Source organism: Maniola hyperantus, chromosome 4 (genome assembly GCF_902806685.2).
Source record: "Maniola hyperantus chromosome 4, iAphHyp1.2, whole genome shotgun sequence".
Lineage (NCBI taxonomy): Eukaryota > Metazoa > Arthropoda > Insecta > Lepidoptera > Nymphalidae > Maniola > Maniola hyperantus.
The window spans coordinates 1,761,112-1,780,677 of record NC_048539.1 but is presented as its reverse complement, the minus strand read 5'-3'; the positions used below and the strand labels follow the sequence as shown (position 1 = coordinate 1,780,677).

At 37.9% G+C, this 19,566-nt stretch overlaps 1 protein-coding gene across 1 annotated transcript; it reads left to right on the top strand.

Moving 5' to 3' along the window:
- Window positions 1-13,028: 13,028 nt before the first annotated feature.
- On the top strand, window positions 13,029-15,340 carry LOC117997007 (U-scoloptoxin(19)-Tl1a-like). The gene is made up of 3 exons (XM_034985170.2): window positions 13,029-13,169; window positions 14,581-14,724; window positions 15,199-15,340. Exons 1-3 carry the CDS (start codon window positions 13,094-13,096, stop codon window positions 15,324-15,326), a joined length of 348 nt encoding a protein of 115 aa, XP_034841061.1. The 5' UTR covers window positions 13,029-13,093; the 3' UTR covers window positions 15,327-15,340.
- Window positions 15,341-19,566: the final 4,226 nt, after the last annotated feature.

Sequence of the window (19,566 nt, the reverse complement as noted above, 5' to 3'; positions counted from 1 at the left end):
GAAAATGAGTTGGGTAAAGGTTTTATTTTATATCATGTATCGTATAAGTAAGACGAATGTAAGGAGATCCGTAGGAGAACTAGAGTAACCGAAATAGCTCAACGGGTTGCGAAGCTGAAGTGGCAATGGGAAGGGCTCATAGTTAGTAAAACCGATAGATGTTGGGGTCCCAAGGTGCTAGAATGGCTATCTCGCACCGGAAGACGCAGTGTTGGAAGACCCCCACTAGGTGGACGGACGACATCAAACGAGTCGCAGGGAGCCGCTGGATTCAGACGGCGCAAGACCGTGGCGTGTGGAAGTCCCTACAAGAGACCTATGTCCAGCAGTGGACGTCATTCGGTTGATGATGATAATGATGATGTTGATCATATAAGTTACCTTAGTAAATATTAGAGATTTTTAGCCTTAAAGCCTAGAAGATGCCTATTCATTCTTGACTTGGAGGCACCTATATTAAATAAATGTTAATTTGTGTTAGTTTATCTTTTAGCGAAGTAGGTAGGTTTAACTTATTTAAAGTATGAAGTATAGTTTTTTTATTAGAAGTATAGATAAAGGTGTATGGATAGCGTTAAGGAAATATAGTAAGTTATGTATATTATTAAGAGCGCCAACTCGCCAACAAACTGGCCCACCAGTTTGGCGAGATAGAAATGTAAGAAACCTGTACAATTAATAAGAATAAATAATTTAAAAAGAAAGGGGAATGGAAAACTACCTACTTATACATAATCTCAAGTTTAAAGAGCCAGCGGTTTTATTGATATGCCCTTCCTTGATTTTGCGGTAGGATCATCTCAAGTAAGTACACCTTAATACCCGTTGAATAAACAATATACGAATATAATTCTGCTTATTTCGCAACACGTTGCGCAAATCTGTGAGATTACTGAATACGCCGTTATGTCAGCTAATCCGCCATTTTGTTGATTCCTGCCTAATCTTCAAAATTGCTTACTTCGTAATAACGGGAATGGTTTGCATGCTTTGAATTAAAATTATTTCCATTCTTATTATCCTCACTTTCATACAGTTCTTGCAATTCACGAAGGCGAGTGGACTTTACTTGTGGTAACGTCGTATACACGGGCATTGCTTAAGTGTGCGTGCATCTCGGACCAATCAGTCGCGAGCAAGCGCTCGCAAACGCACACATTCAGTGTAGGTACGTTTCTTATACCGATTCGACTTAAACACAAGCATGAGCCACTCGCCTTCGTGAATTGCAAGAAGTATACCAGTTCAATAAGTTCAATATATTATCAACTAGCTTATGCTCGCGACTTCGTCCGCGTGGACTACACAAATTTCAATCCCCTATTTCACCCCCTTAGGGGTTGAATTTTCAAAAATCCTTTCTTAGCGGATGCCTACGTCATAATAGCTATCTGCATGCCAAATTTCAGCCCGATGCGTCCAGTAGTTTCAGCTGTGCGTTGATAGATCAGTCAGTCAGTCAGTCAGTCAGTCACCTTTTCCTTTTATACATAACTAGCTAATGCTCGCGACTTCGTCCGCGTGGACTACACAAATTTCAATCCCCTATTTCACCTCCTTAGGGGTTGAATTTTCAAAAATCCTTTCTTAGCGGATGCCTACGTCATAATAGCTATCTGCATGCCAAATTTCAGCCCGATCCGTCCAGTAGTTTCAGCTGTGCGTTGATAAATCTGTCAGTCAGTCAATCAGTCAGTCAGTCACCTTTTCCTTTTATATATTTAGACAACGTGTCTACCTAACCTACGGCACTGTTATCGCACAGTTATGTGACAAAGCTCCGTCCAAACAAAATCATCATTATAATATGAAAAAAGACAGAAAGAAAATACTTTTAAATGTAGAACCAACTTGATAATGTAGCGTCACATTAACTTACTTCCTTTGCACTGGAGCCCGCACTTGCATTCTTGCATAGAACATCCAGGGTTGTCAATAATTTTAAAACATTTTTTTGAAATTGATGAGTGTTCGATTTCTAATAATGCACCTACTAAAAGTAGAGCCACTCGATGCGTTGCGTTGGTGGTGCAGCGCCTGAGCGGTGACAGTGCGTCATCCTACATAGAAATCGCTGTACCATGCCAAACGATGCGTTACGACGTCGTGCGGCTCTGCACTGCACACGCAAATGGCTTGGGACCAGAAAGACAAGGCGGAGAGGGGTGGTGCGTTGCATCACCATACTTTGATTTGCGGCAACGCAGTGTCCGTGTGGCACGCAATGCTCAAATCCACAGTGGTACGGCGCCGCAACGCACTGAAAGCACAGCGTGTGGCCTCTGTCTTAGGGCATGGGCAAATGGAACTCAATTCCGCTTGGAATTTTCTGAAGCATCTTATTTTATATATTTGCTATTTTTTATCCTTCAAGGCACGAAAATGGTTAAGAAATGTATGTATTTATTTTTGTATGTGGATATAATGTTTCTCAAATAAGAGATAACAAGCTCTAAAAGGCATATTCAACATTAACATGATCAACCTATCACCCAGCCCACTACTACCCACTACAGTGTACACAGGTCTCTTTTCAGAATGAGAAGCCTTAGACCATAGTCTGTCACGCTTGCCAAGTGTGAACAGGCTGACGTCATACACCTTTGAGAAAAAGCGTATTCAAATCAAATCAATGTCAGAGTTAAACACACCTTTTTGACTTTGATGATGATTTATACAATAATAGCAATTGGCAACCCTGTCACGTATTCACTTCACTCGCTGACTACACATTTATCTCGGAACTCGCAGCGTTTTATCGCGGAATAATGTGTGAAAAACCGGCTAGGTACGAATCAGACTCGCGCACTGAGGGTTCCGTACTGCAATCGTATTTTATCGACATTTTGCACGATAAATCAAAAATTACTTACTAGATCTCGTTCAAACCAATTTTCGGTGGATGTTTGCATGGTAATGTACATCATATATTTTTTTAGTTTTATCATTCTCTTATTTTAGAAGTTACAGGGGGGGGGGCACATTTTACCAATTTGGAAGTGTCTCTCGCGCAAACTATTCAGTTTAGAAAAAAAATATATTAGAAACCTCAATATCATTTTTGAAGACCTATCCATAGATACCCCACACGTATGGGTTTGATGAAGAGAACTTTGATCATTGAAATACAAGATATTAATGCTATCGTCAAATAAAAGCTCACCCATAATTTGCGCACTTATTTTTGACCCACGGCTTCGTCCGCGTGGACTACACAAACAAACCTCTATTTCACCCCCTTAGGGGTTGAATTTTCAAAAATCCTTTCTTAGTGGATGCTTACTTCATAACAGCTATCTGCGTGCCAAATTTCAGCCCGATCCGTCCAGTAGTTTGAGCTGTGCGTTGATAGACCAGTCAGGCAGTCAGTTGGTCACCTTTTCCTTTTATATATTTAAACGATGTAGTCGGAGTGCGCAAGCCCGGGGCTCAATTTGAATGCCATTAGCCTACTTTGTCGTATTAGTTTACAAATTGCGAAAAACCAAATTAAATTTAAATTTCGCGGCAGACCGTGTCTTCCACCTTAACCGATTTTGGTGGAATTTGGTTCAGAAAATAAAGAGTTTCACGAAATTTTTAAAACCGAATTCCACGCGGACGAAGTCGCGGGTTACATCTATAATATAAAAATGAAACACTAAATCTGTTGCTCATCGCAAATCTCGAGAACAGCTGAACCGAATTACGAGGATGGTGCTTACGGAGAGAAAAAATTAATTCAACCTCCCCCTCAATTTTCTAAACTCCACCCGAGCGAAGCCGGGGCGGTTCAGCTAGTCTAGAAATAAAATAAAATACACATAGTACCAGGCAGGGTTGCACCAGGGATATTTTTAAAACTTATTTATACTCATATTTTTCGTACAAAAATATTGTATAAACTTTCCGAGCGCTATTGTAAGCATTTAAACTTCGGGATAAACTTGGGGAAGTGTATTATTTCAGCTCGCAACTTTGCCTCAACTCAGGCTTACACTTTGGAGACAGTTTTCATAAGACTAATACCTACTAGCACACTCGCTGCAAAACCGACCGTTTCAAAATAAAAAGGAGCTTAGGCCTAAAAAGCTTTTCCTCTGACGGGGAGCCTCAGAAACATTTCAAGTCAGAATATATTATATATAAGAACATGTTGAACTGTACCCGTAGTACAAGATTTTACGTCTCACCAAACCAAACCAAATTCGAGAGTCGAAATACTTCCGCGTTACAGTAAAATGGACCTAAACAGCCTTGAATTGAAGTCAAATATTCAATGCCACTGATTTTAATTTCGCAATGTTTCCGCTTGGAGCGCTGGCTGTAGAAGTGTAGACAAACTTGAGCTTTAAAACAAGGCATTTAAGATCCAATTTACTGTAACGCGGAAGTATTTCGACTCTCGAATTTGGTTTGGTTTGGTGAGACGTAAAATCTTGTACTACGGGTACTGGTTATTCATTGGCTACATCACCAGAAAAGTCGGTCTCGCACACTAGACACACACTGGTAACGAGACCTCACATCAGACAAAAACAAAAATTAGTTAAAAACCTACTCGTATCAACTCGAATACTAAGAAAATAAATACAATACACTAAAATCCTTTAAGATCGGAAAGCAACAGCGAGAGAGCGGAACGCCAAATGGATTAAAAATAAGGAGCACTAACGATACCAAATTGAAACTAACTTTGTAGTGGTTGTTTTTAGATCTTTGAGGATCGTTTTTTTTATCTTCCAGTAACTTGTCTGGGAGCTGGCGTGAGATTTTCTCAAAGTGCTTATGCATTTTCCAAAATTTTGAAAATTTCAAATAAGTATCTTTTTTTCATTCGATGCTAAGTAGTATTACAATTATTATAAAATTACTAGATAATGACCACGACTTCGTCCGCGTGGGTTTAGGTTTTCAAATCCCGAGGAAATCTGCTATTTTTTTTAATAAAAAGTAGCTTTTACCTGTCCGTATAGAAAGAATAGAAAGAAAAACGTTTGTTTCTTAAATTGTGCCACCCATCACATCTTATATAACTAAGAGTTGGTTATCTCATTAGTAGCTATCTTTGCATTTAATAGATGATGCTCCCGACTTCGTTCGTCTAGGTGGAATTAAGTTTTCAAATTTTTTTTACAAAAAAAAAAACAAAAACCGACTTCAATGTGTTGAAGTCGGGTTTTTTTTTTTTTGTATTTTATTCCAATCTGTTTTACAAACTGGAGTCGTGGTTTATTTTGGGCAATTAAAATATATCACTCGCTTTAACGTTAACGGAACACATGTGTCGCTGAAAATTCAATAATCGTATAAAAATTAAAAAAAAAATTGTTTTAAGCACTTCAAACAAACAGTTGACCATCTCTTAGATCACTATTAATCAAGCTGAACAGCATCTCAGTTGTATTGGAATAAGAAAACTTGCATTTTACTCGAATTAAAATCTTAGCGGCGCTAGTTTTTTTTATCAGCGGACTTTGATAAACTACAGTTTGCAAGTATTATCCATAGTAATATTATAAATGTAAAAGTGTGTCTGTCTGTCTGTCTATCTACTAGCCTTTCACGGCCCATCCGTTCAACCAATTTTGATGAAATTTGGTACATCTGGTGACAGAAGGGCTGGCTCATTTTTTGCGCAACGGATCAGCCTGGCTGTCCAGCGCGGAAATGCAGCCAGTATTCTTGGCACCATTCCACGCGGTCATGATTTGTATAGTAATTAGATAAGGCTAGCTTTAAGTTTTATTGTAATAATAAAAAAATTAGTCATTAAAAAAAAAAAAAAAAATACAAAGTTAGCATACATCCCTGGGACGGACATAGGCTATTTTATATCCCGGAAAATCAAAGAGCTCACATGGGATAGAAAGGCCCATCCGTTAAACCGATTTATATGAAATTTGGTACAGGGTAGTTTGTGTCTCGGAAATTGAGATGGGAAACTTTGTATCCCAGAAAAGCAAAGAGTTTCCACCCCTAAATCCACGCGGATGAAGTCGCGGGCATCATCTAGTTGAATATAAATCGTGGTGATAGACAGGTTAAGACGTTGATTTACGTGTGTTTTAAACAATTTATCCACGCGCAATTAATAAATAAATGACGGTTAATAAACATCTCTTTCTCCATGATCTTTTCAAAGGTGGGTGAAGATCTGATCCACACTTTACCAGCGTGGTGGACTTTATAAAAAAAAAATCAATACCTAGGTGGTTATTAATTTAATTAGACCGGAACAAAATATTGGCTCCTACACAACATCGTCTCGAAAGCAGCACAAATCAAGAAAAAAAGCTAAAGATTTTAATTCGAGTGAAATGCAAGTTTTCTTATTTTCTACAGCTCCAAGGAAACGTATTTGCAGCTTGATAAATAGCTACCGGGAAGTAATGGACTAAGAGTCAGCTAGTACCAGACCGTCGTTGTTTTATAAAGGAGGAAAGTTTCTCTGCGTATTGCCCCCAACATAGTGACGAACGATCAGCGACTATGAAGTTTAGATCATGGTGGCTTTGGCAGATAACAGAGAGTAAAGATGTAAAAAATCAATAAAAATTAAGATTTTTATTGAAAATTACTTAGACGTAAGCGTCAAAGTAATTTTTAGTGTAATTTTTCATATATTCTTCAGAATAGTATCACAAATCACGCCAAGCATTGCCAGACACTTAGGGTGAGATCTATAGAGCGCACTCTGACTTAGTATAGACTTAATATAGAGTTAAAACGAGACAGAGCTATATCTCTCTCATAAATCTGTCAAAGTGCGCTCTATAGATCTCAGCCTTAGTGTCGTGGCAACCTCCTGCTCTTAACAAGACTAAATTTCTTGTCTGGCAATGCATGGCATGATTTCTAAAACTATTCCGAAGAAAATATAAAAGAATTAGACTTTATAATCTTTGACGTAAGATTTTTACACCTTTGTTACCTGTTATCTCACAAAGCCAACATGATCCAAACTTCATAGTCGCTGATCGTTCCTCCCTGTTTTGGGGACAAACGCAGAGAAAATTCACCTTTTATAAAATAACAAAGGTTAGGCCCTTAAGGGCTCTTTTTCCAATAGCTACCGGGAAGTTTAACTTCAAAGCGAGCTCTAAAAATCTAATACAACATTAATTTCAATTAACATAGTTAGTGTACTTTTGCTTTGTTGGTTTTACTTTTAGTTAATTTACGATCGTGATGAACGTGGTTTGTTAAGACTAGATTATGCCCGCGACTTTGTCCACTTAGATTAAGGCTTTTGAAAATCCCGTGGGAACTTTTTGTTTGCTGTTTTATATAGAAAACAGCATTTTGTATTTTTTTTAATGTACCAAAATCGTTACATTGGAAATGCTTATCTCTAAACAGATATTTCTTCCAGCTTCCCATTCAAGGTTGTGAGTATTTTGTTTATGTAGTACGTAGTTTTTTTATTTAGGTGATCTACTAAATAACTTCGCTGAAAATAATAATATTATGTACTTAATAAAGCATTTTAAGTAGACATAGACACGGAAACATAATTTTCTATAATTACTGCTAATTATAATATAAATTAAATTTATGAAGGGAGAATTACTGTCGGCATTCCTTTGAGTTAGTAAACAATGGTAGGAGATCCCTTCGCTCCGTAATGGACTCATTAGAACGACTACAATGTAACGCAGCTTAAATTTTGACGACCTCCCTGGCGCAGTGGTGAGCGCTGTGGTCTTAATAGTGGGAGGTCCCGGGTTCGATTCCTGGCAGGGGTTTGGAATTTTATAATTTCTAAATTTCTGGTCTGGTCTGGTGGGAGGCTTCGGCCGTGGCTAGTTACCACCCTACCGGCAAAGCCGTGCCGCCAAGCGATTTAGCGTTCCGGTACGATGCCGTGTAGAAACCAAAGGGGTATGGGTTTAATAAAAACTGCCATACCCCTTCCAGGTTAGCCCGCTATCATCTTAGACTGCATCATCACTTACCACCAGGTGAGATTGCAGTTAAGGGCTTACTTGTATCTGAATAAATAAAATAAAAAATAATAATAATAATATTAACATTGCATGCGCAACCTCAGTACCTCAGTACCCTTATTATAAATGCGAAAGTGTGTTTGTTCGTTGGTTTGTTCTTCAATCACGTCGCAACTAAGAAACGGATAGACAAGTTTTTTGCATGGGTATAGTTAAAGACCTGGAGAGTGACATAGGCTACCTTTTATCCCGGAAAATGAAAGAGTTCCCACGGGTTTTTTAAAAAACCTAAATTCACGCGGACGTAGTCGCGGGCATCAGCTAGTTATAATATAAATTAAATTCATGAAATTTCATTTTGTGTCTCACAGAACATGTGATATCACAGTCTAAGAGTTAACTTGTTGTCGACTAAAAAAAACCGGCCAATTGCGAGCCAGGCTCGCGCACCGAGGGTTCCGTACTACAATCGTATTTTTTCGACATTTTGCATGATAAATCAAAAATTATAATGCATAAAAATAAATAAAAATCTGTTTTAAAATGTACAAGTAAAGCCCTTTTATATAATACCACACTTGGTATTATATGAAAGGTAAGTATAATTTGGTATATTCCTTTGAAAGTTGAAAATAGCAATTTTTGTTCATAACGACAATTTTTTTTTATATAATATGATGTAACCACAAATTCAGGGTTTTCAGATTTTTGCCCTTATGTCTGCTATAAGACCTGCCTACCTGCCAAATTTCATGATTCTAGGTCTTAGGGAAGTATCCTGTAGGTTTCTTGACAGACCGACTGACAGACAGATAGACAGATAACAAAGTGATCCTATAAGGGTTCTGTTTTTCCTTTTGAGGTATCGAACCCCAAAAATGTGTATTATATGTACTTATCATATAGGTACATGGTGTAAACAATATCGTCTTGTACAGCAGTGCAACGCCTCGAGCGAGTAGGCCACAACAAATGAAATATTGGCATTAACTTGAGGTTAGTGAACAATAGTAGGAGATCCCTTCGCGCTGTAATGGTCTCATTAGAACGAGTTGAATGCTGTAATGAAGCTCAAATATAATAATATTCACATTGCGTGTCCCGCAAAATTCATTATTCTAAATTTAATGATCTGCTCTAAGTTTTAATTACTTCTCCTTGACCCTTTCACCTGGTGTTTTTATCCCACTATGTACCGTTAGTACATAATAATTCAATGCTAAGTACATCCGTACCCTTATATAAATGCGAAAGTGTGTTTGTTTGTTGGTTTGTTGGTTTGTCCTTCAATCACGTCGCAACGGTGCAACGGATTGACGTGATTTTTTGCATGGGTATAGATAAAGACCTGGAGAGTGACATAGGCTACTTTTTATCCCGGAAAATCAAAGAGTTCCCGCGGGATTTAAAAAAAATCTAATTCCACGCGTAAGAAGTCGCGGGTGTTATATTACGATAAAATTGGATACATAATTATTATGCTAAAATTCATCTAATCATAAACTTGGAGTCTACAATAAATATTTGTAGTAATAATTTAAACAGAATCGTTATCCCGCGACAGGATATCAACGTCAATGTTACCCAGCCCGAAAGGTTATGATTTAGTAGTATCTTATATTCTTTATTGTTGTCCAATTTAATATCTAGGAATGTGACAATACGAAAAACAATATTATGTAAATTATCGATACATATGACTAATTATTTATTGTAAAGTAAATACTGACAACATACTAGGATTGACAGGATATGGCTGGATTTAAAATACAGTTGTCTATAGAAATTATGTGAAATAATATGTAAATCATCAATATAGTATGGCATTAATTAATGTAGTAAAACAATAATAGGTAAACCGTCAATACATGTTGCAAATAATATTATTTAAGTAAATTAATAATAATGTCAACAATCTCAATGTTGGTACAATGGTACCTACCATTGTACCAACATAAATAATTATTAAAAATGTCATGTGATAGTCGACGTCCGCCTGTTTTGCGATGGGAAGATATAAAAGTAGCTACCTCGACAGAGGAGACACAGTATCGTACAGTCTCGTATTATAACTCCTTCTCGTTAACTACAGCCTTAGTCTAGTGAAGTGATGTGACTTCAGAGTAAGCAAAGGCGACAGAGTTACTAAAGTTAAGTATTCTTATATTTTATTGTAATCACTTGCCTTATAAAGGTTTAGTTATTATAACCATGTACCAAATATGTTTAGATATTATGTTATGTATTATGGAATGTTGTAATGCTTTTAAAAGATGTGTGTTGTGGAGTTTCTTTGCCCATTTCTTCTCCACAACGAAACACCTTTGGAAACGGGTGGTAGATTCATTTTAATATGAAATAGACCTATGCTGAGAAATACAACAAAATACAGATAGGTCTATATAGATTCAAGTATTAAAGATCTTTCAATAAATGATCAATTATTATTGGTTTTACTTCTGTATTTATAACCTACCCTCTTTTGCTAATTAATTATTTTAGACATTGAGATAAAAGTAAACATTAGGTTGTTAGCTTCTAATTATTAGAAGCCTGTTTAGATGATTAGGATTCTTACTTTAAAATAATACAGCAGATGCTCTGCTTGATTTTAATAACTTAATATTGGCCTTACCTGACAAAATTTACAACTACCTACATTTTCAGATAAATGATAGATGATAACTTTCATTAGTAATCATTGGATTTAATTTATCATCACTATTAAAGCCCACTGTCTTAACTTCTTCTTTTTATCTAAATCTCACACGGGCATCAGCTACCTAGTAGGGGAATATTAAGCAAATTGTACGTTTGTATTTTGTACAGTTTTTCGGTTGGCTGCTAACTCTTAAAATACTCAATAGATTTTTACATCAGTACCCGTAGTACAAGATTTTACGTCTCACCAAACCAAACCAAATTCGAGAGTCGAAATACTTCCGCGTTACAGTAAACTGGATCTTAACAACCTTGTTTTAATGTTCAAGTTTGTCTACACATCTACAACTAGCGCTCCAAGCGAAAACGTTGCGAAATTAAAATCAGTGGCATTGAATTTTTGACTTCAATTCAAGACTGTTTAGGTCCATTTTACTTTGAAGGTATTGTGTTTCGACTCTCGAATTCTAGCAACGTTTGGTGAGACGTAAAATCTTATACTAAACGTACAGGTAGGAGAGAAACCTTAGGTAGTCTTGAGTAACCTTAATTTTAAGATAATAATATGAAAACGTAACCTAAGTGAGCCCGGCTGAGTTTGTTGTGGGCTCTTCTCAGACCTGGGCGCGTTTGGAACCCTCGTAGCTTTAGTTTTAAGTTTGCGTAATAATTATCACCACTATATCTTAGAAATCCAACATCTGACCATCAAAAAGAGTTATTAATTACCTATTTTGAATAAATCATTTGACTTTGACTTTGACTTTGAGTTTCATTAAAATTAGTAATTTCAAAGACCAGCGAATATTATTATATATTATATTATATACCTACATACGCAATTAATATTATACGCAAGATTGATTGGTTCAGATAAGACAATTACTGCCAATATCGTACAGCAGCTGAGTACAGGAACATTGCATCAAGCTACGTCATACTATTATCTATTTACTCCATATACGTATAATATACACACTAGCTGATCCCCGATACATCGTTCTAGTAAATATATAGGTTTCATAAAATCCCGTGGGAACCATTTGATTTTCCGGGATTAAAGTAGGCTATGTGTTAATCCACGGTATAATCTATTTCCATTCTAAACATCTAAATCCATCCAGTAGTTTTTGGGTGAAAAATAACATACTTGCAGCCGTACTCAGAGTCGCTTAATCGTTACTTAAGGCATTCCTTATCCATACGAATTCATACCTTAAGTAACGATTAAGCGACTCTGAGTGTGGCGGTTAGACAAAAACTTTCACCTTTATAATATTAGTGTGATACTAGCTTATGCTCGCGACTTCGTCCGCGTGGACTACAAAATTTCAAAACCCTATTTCACCCCCTTAGGAGTTGAATTTTCAAAAATCCTTTCTTAGCGGATGCCTACGTCATAATAGCTATCTGCAGGCCAAATTTCAGCCCGATCCGTCCAGTAGCTTGAGCTGTGCGTTGATAGATCAGTCAGTCAGTCAGTCAGTCAGTCAGTCAGTCAGTCAGTCAGTCAGTCACCTTCTCCTTTTATATATATAGATTGTGTCAATACCACACGCCGCGTGCACCGCTCACACCCAAAAGGGCGGCTTAATAATACGATGTTCTCCCGTCGATCAAGCTCCTTCACGGTGAAATCAGCACCGCGTACTTTTAGAATAGAATAGAATAGAATAGAATAATGTTTATTCGAGGTATATAGGTAAGGTGGTACATGGTGTAGGCAATATCGTCCTGTACAGCAGTGCAACACCTCGAACAGGTAGGCCACTCAGCTTGTGTTGAGACGTCGGGCCCCTCAGACACAAACCTCTAGAGCAAATATCTGAGGTAACAGACGCCCCAACGCTGATTTTCAGTGACCGCCTTTTAAATATTACCTATAAACGTCAGTGGCATAGAATATATAAAGTTGGCGAGTAAATGGATAAATAAAATGAAATAAAGTGTTTAAAGTTTTTAAATCTAAAGTGATTTAGGACATAAAAGAAGAAATAAGAAATAATACAATGAAATAGATGTTGTAAATTGTAAGAATAGGAAAATTGTACGATAGTTTTTTTTTTTTTTGTATAATAAAGAAAGAAAAAAATAGGATAGCTCGCAAGGTGTGGATGAGAAAGTAAAATTTGGTAAGATAAATATATTAAATTATATTAAATTTTACCCACTGCGTTCTTTTACCCCGAATGACTACCCTATTAATTGTGACAAATTCTTTTTAGTTAAGTAATTTCGTTTAATTACTGTAATAAAACGAATTCGTGTACTATAAAAATGATAAAAAAGTTGTTAAATTGTAACCCGATTTGATAGCAACGGATGTGACACCTCGATATCGGTGCGAAAAACAGCATTATCTCTTCATATTGAGGCATTAGCATGCAAATGATGCGGGTGTTTTCATATAAGTGTGGCAACACCATCCATCTACGTTTACTACAACGCTTGCTCAGTTCTTGGTACCTACATTGTGGATGAACGTGGACGTTGGTTAACTGGATATGTTTGGAAAAAGTTTAATTTGTTTTTTCATGTGTGTCGTGCTCGTCACATGTTATGTGAAAGTGGGCCGTGAAGGTTAGTATATCTGTTAGCTTCCTATATCTTTGGTTTTTTTTTATTCAATTTCCCCCCGATTTGGTGGTCGGAGACCGTGTCAGCTTTTATTATTTTCTTGCACTGTACTTTTTATTGCATATACAATATCTTTGGTTTAGTGGGTAGCATGTTCGACTGCAGGTGACGAGGTCCCGAGATCGATTCCCGGGTCGGGCTAAAAAATAATCAAGTATTTAAGTAGACAATTTTCTGCATCTACAAGTCCAGAGCTAGGAAGTTGGTGGTGTTGCACCTTCATACCTCGGAGAGGGTACGTAAAGAGGTCAGTTCTGCGCCTGATCTCTCTCCGGTCGTGTCAGATTCATCCCCTCAGGCTCCGGTCGTGTCAGATTTGTCTGGTGGGAGGCCTCGGCCGTGGCTAGTTACCACCCTACCGGCAAAGCCGTGCCGCCAAGCGATTTAGCGTTCCGGTACGATGCCGTGTAGAAACCAAAGGTGTATGGGTTTAATAAAAACTGCCATACTCCTTCCAGGTTAGCCCGCTCCCACCTTACGACTGCATCGTCACTTACCATCAGGTGGGATTGCAGTCAAGGGCTAACTTGTATCTGAATAAAATAAAATAAAAAAGGCCTTGGAATAAGGGGAATAGAGAGTGCATCTGTGTTTGGGCACACACTTGTCCATAACAATAATTTCCCGCGCAGTTGCCTATTGTCCATGGAGATTTGTCACCGTGGCCGAAATTCGATCGGAAGGACATTATTTATTGTTAGACTTTAACGGTGATAGACAAGTGGTTAAAGATTTTGGCTTCCTACCTTTTATACTAAGACCCTTCTCGTTTTAAGAGGAGACCCGCGTTCAGGCCGGACCGTCAACGGATTGAGTCGTTCGAACCCTCCCATTATACCAGATCAGTTACTAGGTACCCTACCCTACTAGCCAAGTCGAGCAAGTAAAGAAAAAAGATCAGTTACTAGGTACCTACCCTACTAGCCAAGTCGAGCAAGTAAAGAAAAAAGATCAGTTACTAGGTACCTACCCTACTAGCCAAGTCGAGCAAGTAAAGAAAAAAAATCAATCACAATTGTATGATAGCAAGGCTATTAGAGAGGAGAACTAGAGTAACCGACATAGCTCAACGGGTTGCGAAGCTGAAGTGGCAATGGGCAGTCGTAAAACCGATAGACGTTGGGGTCCCAAGGTGCTGGAATGGCGACCTCGCACCGGAAGACGCAGCGTTGGAAGACCCCCCACGAGGTGGACGGACGACATCAGACGAATCGCAGGGAGCCGCTGGATCCAGGCGGCGCAAGACCGTGGCGTGTGGAAGTCCCTACAAGAGACCTATGTCCAGGAGTTGACGTCTATTGTTTAATGATGATGGTGATGATAAAGGCTAACCTTTATATTGAACAATTTTCAGTATCTTATTCCCCACAAGAGTTCCCCTGTCTAAGCAGAGGCGGTACCTGTGTGCAAGCGGGGGATTGTCCTCGGGGGAACCTTGAGAAGATGCAGGGTCTGTGCCCCAGTGGACGGAACCAACGCTCGGAATGCTGTTATGGTCGTAAGTAATTGTATAGCAGCATCTTATTCCCCACAAGAAGAGTTCCCCTGCCTAAGCAAAGGCGGTACCTGTGTGCAAGCGGGGGATTGTTCTTGAGGGAAGCTTGGGATGATAATGAGATGAAATCTTACTAGTTCTAGATTTTTGGAAATTCAACTCTTAAAGGGGTGAAGTAGGGGTTTGAAATTTTTGAAGTCCACGCGGACGAAGTCGTGAGCATAAGCTAATTCTAGTATAAATGTGAAAGTGAGTCTGTCTGTCTGCTAGCTTTTCACGGCCCATTCGTTCAACCGATTTTAATGTAATTTGGTACAGAAATAGATTTCATCTCGGAAATTGACATATTATGTAGGTAAAAAGTAACCTATCCCGGAAAATCAAAAAGTTCCCACGGTATTTAAACATAAATCCACGCAGACGCAGTCGCAGGCATCAGCAACTAAATAAATAAATCTTCTTTTATTTCGGTTTCAGTCCCATTATCAGCGACCAGTTGCCGTGCTCAAGGAGGTGCATGCTTTGAAAGGTCCTACACGTGTGCTACCAGGACTAGAGCTGACGATTGTGACGAGAACAAACACTGCTGTATCTTAGTAAATTAAATTCCTCTTTAATATCACTTCGTTTTATTTGACCATCCATCCCATAGGAATAGAATAAGTAGGCCAAAAGTGATGAACATGGATCTTTAGAAGGAGATAGCAGATTAATTTTAGAGCACTGTCACGGTCGTTGAGACCGACAAAACGTCATATGGTCATATTCTACAAACCAGAAATGTCATTCTAAAGGCCGAAGTTCATCACTTTCGGCCGTGTACTGTCCCTATATTATCGGTCTTTATAGACACAGAAATCGGTCTTGATAGAAAACCAGCGAGGTGAACTATGGCCACAGACCCTTTAGACGTCTAATAGCCGGACACCCCCGATCACCAAGCTTAAGCAGTTGCTTAGCATAAAAGTTGGCCCACGCCCGTTCGGTACCCTCATTTCGCACATTGTCTTGATTGCGTGGCTTTTCAGTCCACCAATCACAACAAAGCATTCTCCCCTGTCCCCCGCCAACATTTTATCATTTTGTTTTCATGCAAAACCTTTGCAAAACCTTGTATATGCGTATTCTTGGGGGTGAATTCCCTGTGCTGTAGATAAACGTTTTTGAAAATAAACTCATACAAGTCCCGCAAATTGCTAATACGCGTGGTCACCATGTTAGTGACGTCAGCACTAGACTGAAGGTTCGAGCTGTTGGTATATTTGATTTTTACTTAAATAATACGTCAAATCACGTCATTTCGATGTTAATGAGACATGGTTCCAGCGCAATAGCAATTTGCGGGACTTACACATTAAAAAGTTGTAAGGAGAATTAATTCTAATGAACGCAACGTTGGGGAGTAAAGGGGAAAAATGGAACACATTCGCTGGAATAATACTTGCATTTCTATTTACGTTGCCCAAAGTCAACACATAAGTAAGATTGAGTGAGGTGGAGGGGGGGGGGGGGGGGGGGGGTGGGATGGAATATAAATTTAAAAGACCTTCATAACTTCAGTGTAACAGAGATTGTACACTAGACGTCACACTTGTGGTACATTTTCGTCAGGCCAAACACCATCAAAGCTAAAGTTCTCGAGACTGATTTGCACATCTCAAAAACGATATATTGAAACACTTGGACGTCAAAGCATAATTGATCTTAATTTTGCTGTTTTAAGGTTTAAATTCGTCACCAGCGTCCAAAGTGGAAACAAATCCAAATTTCATGATTTTCGGTGGGATTAACTTTTATTCCGAGAGTAAATACGGATTATTTTATACTTACTGTGTGTTTAATAATACTAAATTTAACACAGTATTAAAACTTGGAATAAAGGTGATCGATCTCGCTCTAGCTTTAGTCTATGTTTATTTATAACAGTGATAAAAAGATCGTGTACCTGGTCTATAAAGCGCACTCTGACTTGCGACAGAGCTATATCTCTCACATGAATCTGTCTCATTTTAACTCAATCTTAAGTCTGAGCAAAGTCTAAGTGCTCTCTATAGATCTCAGCCTAAGTGTAAAGGCATCTTTAGAACCCAGTCCCAGTTTCATACATTACAAGAGATTTGAAAATATAATATTTCTGTAGCAAATGTTAGTACTAAATAATTTAGAACTAATTTCTCCTCAGACGGATTTAGCCGTGATCGTAAATATGTTTTTTTAATTTTCCTACGTTAATAATTAGGTATAAGGTTCTTTTTTATGGCAGCAACGTAAATCATATGATTTTTTGGCAAAAAATACTGGTATCACACCTACAGTATTTTTGAGCAGAGTTGTAGGGTAGAAAAATGAGAAAGAGAAATGATGGAATAGTAATTTGATCTACCCGGTTGAGTTTGTTGTGAGTTTTTCTCAACTGTACAATGGTATTTATTTTGAATAAATGGCTTTGACTTTGACTTCGATTACCAGTATCGGGTACTGTCAACAGCCGCAAGCTCTCACGGAAAACTGATCCAGTCAGGACTCGAACTCAGAACCTTGCACACACCTCAGAAGCTTATGAAACCGATGACGAGATAACCGCGATAAATTATCACGCAATAAACATACCTACATGCTTTTGAATATTATTATAACGTACTTGTATTACATAGCCCGCATACGTTTACAAAGGGTGGGATAAACTTACCCTCTAATGCGTCTTACCCCCAAAGATAGACGATATCTTTCAAAGATAATAATATTATAATGAGTCACAGGAGACTAGCGATTTTCTACATTCATAGAATACGTTAACATAGAGTGGGACACATAGTTCCAAGAACCAATAGAGATAGGAGTGGAAGGTGCTGGAATGGTGAGGTCACACCGTAAAATGCAACAAGAAACTAGATTCCCACCAGGTGGACAGACGACGTGAAAGAAGTCGTAGAAAGCCGCTAGATCTAGGAATATTTGCCATACTATGGACAGCAAAAACTAACAGTACTTATTCGTCTTGATTTTAGCAATGCGTTCAACTCACTTGACTTTAATGTTCTACTCGGTATTCTGTGCTTGCTTAATTTATCACCATCTGTAGTTGAGTGGTTTTGATCCTACCTTCATGGTCGTCGTCACAGAATCTGTGCTGACGGAGTATACTCTGATTGCGCTGATATCTCTGCCGGTGTACCTCAAGGCGGCGTTTTATCTCCTCTGTTATTCTCTGTTTTTATAAACGAAATCTCTAAAACAATTTCGTCTCACTACCATCTCTATGCAGATGATTTGCTTTATAGGCACGCTGTTGTCACTGACCTTGCCACTGCAGTGGATGAAATCAATTTGGATCTTGCTCAAATACCCCACCATTCGGGTACGCACCCTTAAAACATGCCGATTATGGTTTTTCTTGTAACTTATACCATACTCTAAGTTTTAAGACGGAAAATAAACGCGTCTCTTCCACAGTAATTACTGGTTTTACGATTAAGATAACCCTAAAAATATCACAAATTACGTCTTCAGTGCTAGTAACTCCAACTTTATCAACACTTTCGCGTAATAAAGTTCCTTGATGCTTTATTCAGCATCTAAATTTAGTGTTTCATCTCTGCTGTAAACAGTATAAAACAAAGTTGCAATATACATATTATGAACATCGGCCTTTAGAATTGCATATTTTCACCTTTGTAGAGCGTTGTCTCTGTCACTTTGTCGGTCTTAACGACCGAGACAGTGCTCTACAAATCTGCTGCCTTCTTCTAAAGAACGATGTTCATCATTTTTGGCCACGTACTGTACAGAGCCGGAAAGAAATATTGTACATCCACCATTGTGAAGTGATCAAATTTTAGTTAGTTTTCGAAAATAGTAGATATGGTTTTTGAGGGTTTACGGACGGTCTTTAAGCGGAAGTTGGATGAAATAAAAATGCACCAATGTAAGTGTAACGCTGTGGGGACATGCCGCCACACACTGCTTTAATTTTATAAACGATACATCGCGACGGCCGCCCGACCATGCACCGCGTAACTAGTTTTGTCGTAGGTACTAATGACTATCGCAAAATATAAAATTCAATCGTACGGTCAGCTTTGCTTTCGGTCGGCCGGCAAGTACATTTTGTATGGAAATAATATATGTGTATTTATTTAGATTTAAGGTTTAGATTAATATAAATATTTATAAGTATTATCTATAAGTTTAATGATAAGTTTTAGTTATAAGTTATAATGATAAATTTTAGTAATAGGTTTTAATTATAATAATAATTTACTTTAAGTTAATTTGGATGTTATTATAATATGTAGTTAGTTAGTAGTAATTAGTAGAATATGTCGCCTACAGTAGACAAATCATACATCGAAAGCTTATGGTTATGAGTTTTACGGGCATAACACTTGTGCATCTACATGTTTTTCCATAAAAACTTTAGTCAAAAATACTTATTTACTTCATATTTGTTCCTAAAAGATAATTTTCTGAATTTTGCCAGATTTGCACAAATATGAAGTAAATGAGTATTTTTGACCAAAGTTTTATGGAAAAATCATGTAGATGCATAAATGTTATGCCCTCAAACTCATTACCATAAGCCTTTGATGTATGATTAGTCTACTATTTCCGAAAACTAACAAAAATTTGAATTTTCGCGGCTGGATCGATCAAACCATCTTAACAAAAGATTTGGCTCTACTCCACTCCCTCTGTTTGCGCTGACCCTTAGCTACAATATTTGATACAACTGTCAACAAAAGAGTCTCTAGTCTCTAGTGTGTATACAAAAACGCAGCCAACTTTCCACGTACAGTTTTCAATCCAGTAAGTGCAGGATAAATAAATAACAGCCATCGTGGAGGC

What these genes read in the sequence shown, in the direction of transcription:
- LOC117997007 (XM_034985170.2), top strand. Translation starts at nt 13,094, where the DNA reads ATGTTTGGAAAAAGTTTAATTTGTTTTTTCATGTGTGTCGTGCTCGTC. An exon ending in TGTGAAAGTGGGCCGTGAAG is followed by an intron (nt 13,170 to 14,580) that starts GTTAGTATATCT and finishes AACAATTTTCAG; the next exon opens with TATCTTATTCCCCACAAGAG. An exon ending in CTCGGAATGCTGTTATGGTC is followed by an intron (nt 14,725 to 15,198) that starts GTAAGTAATTGT and finishes TTTCGGTTTCAG; the next exon opens with TCCCATTATCAGCGACCAGT.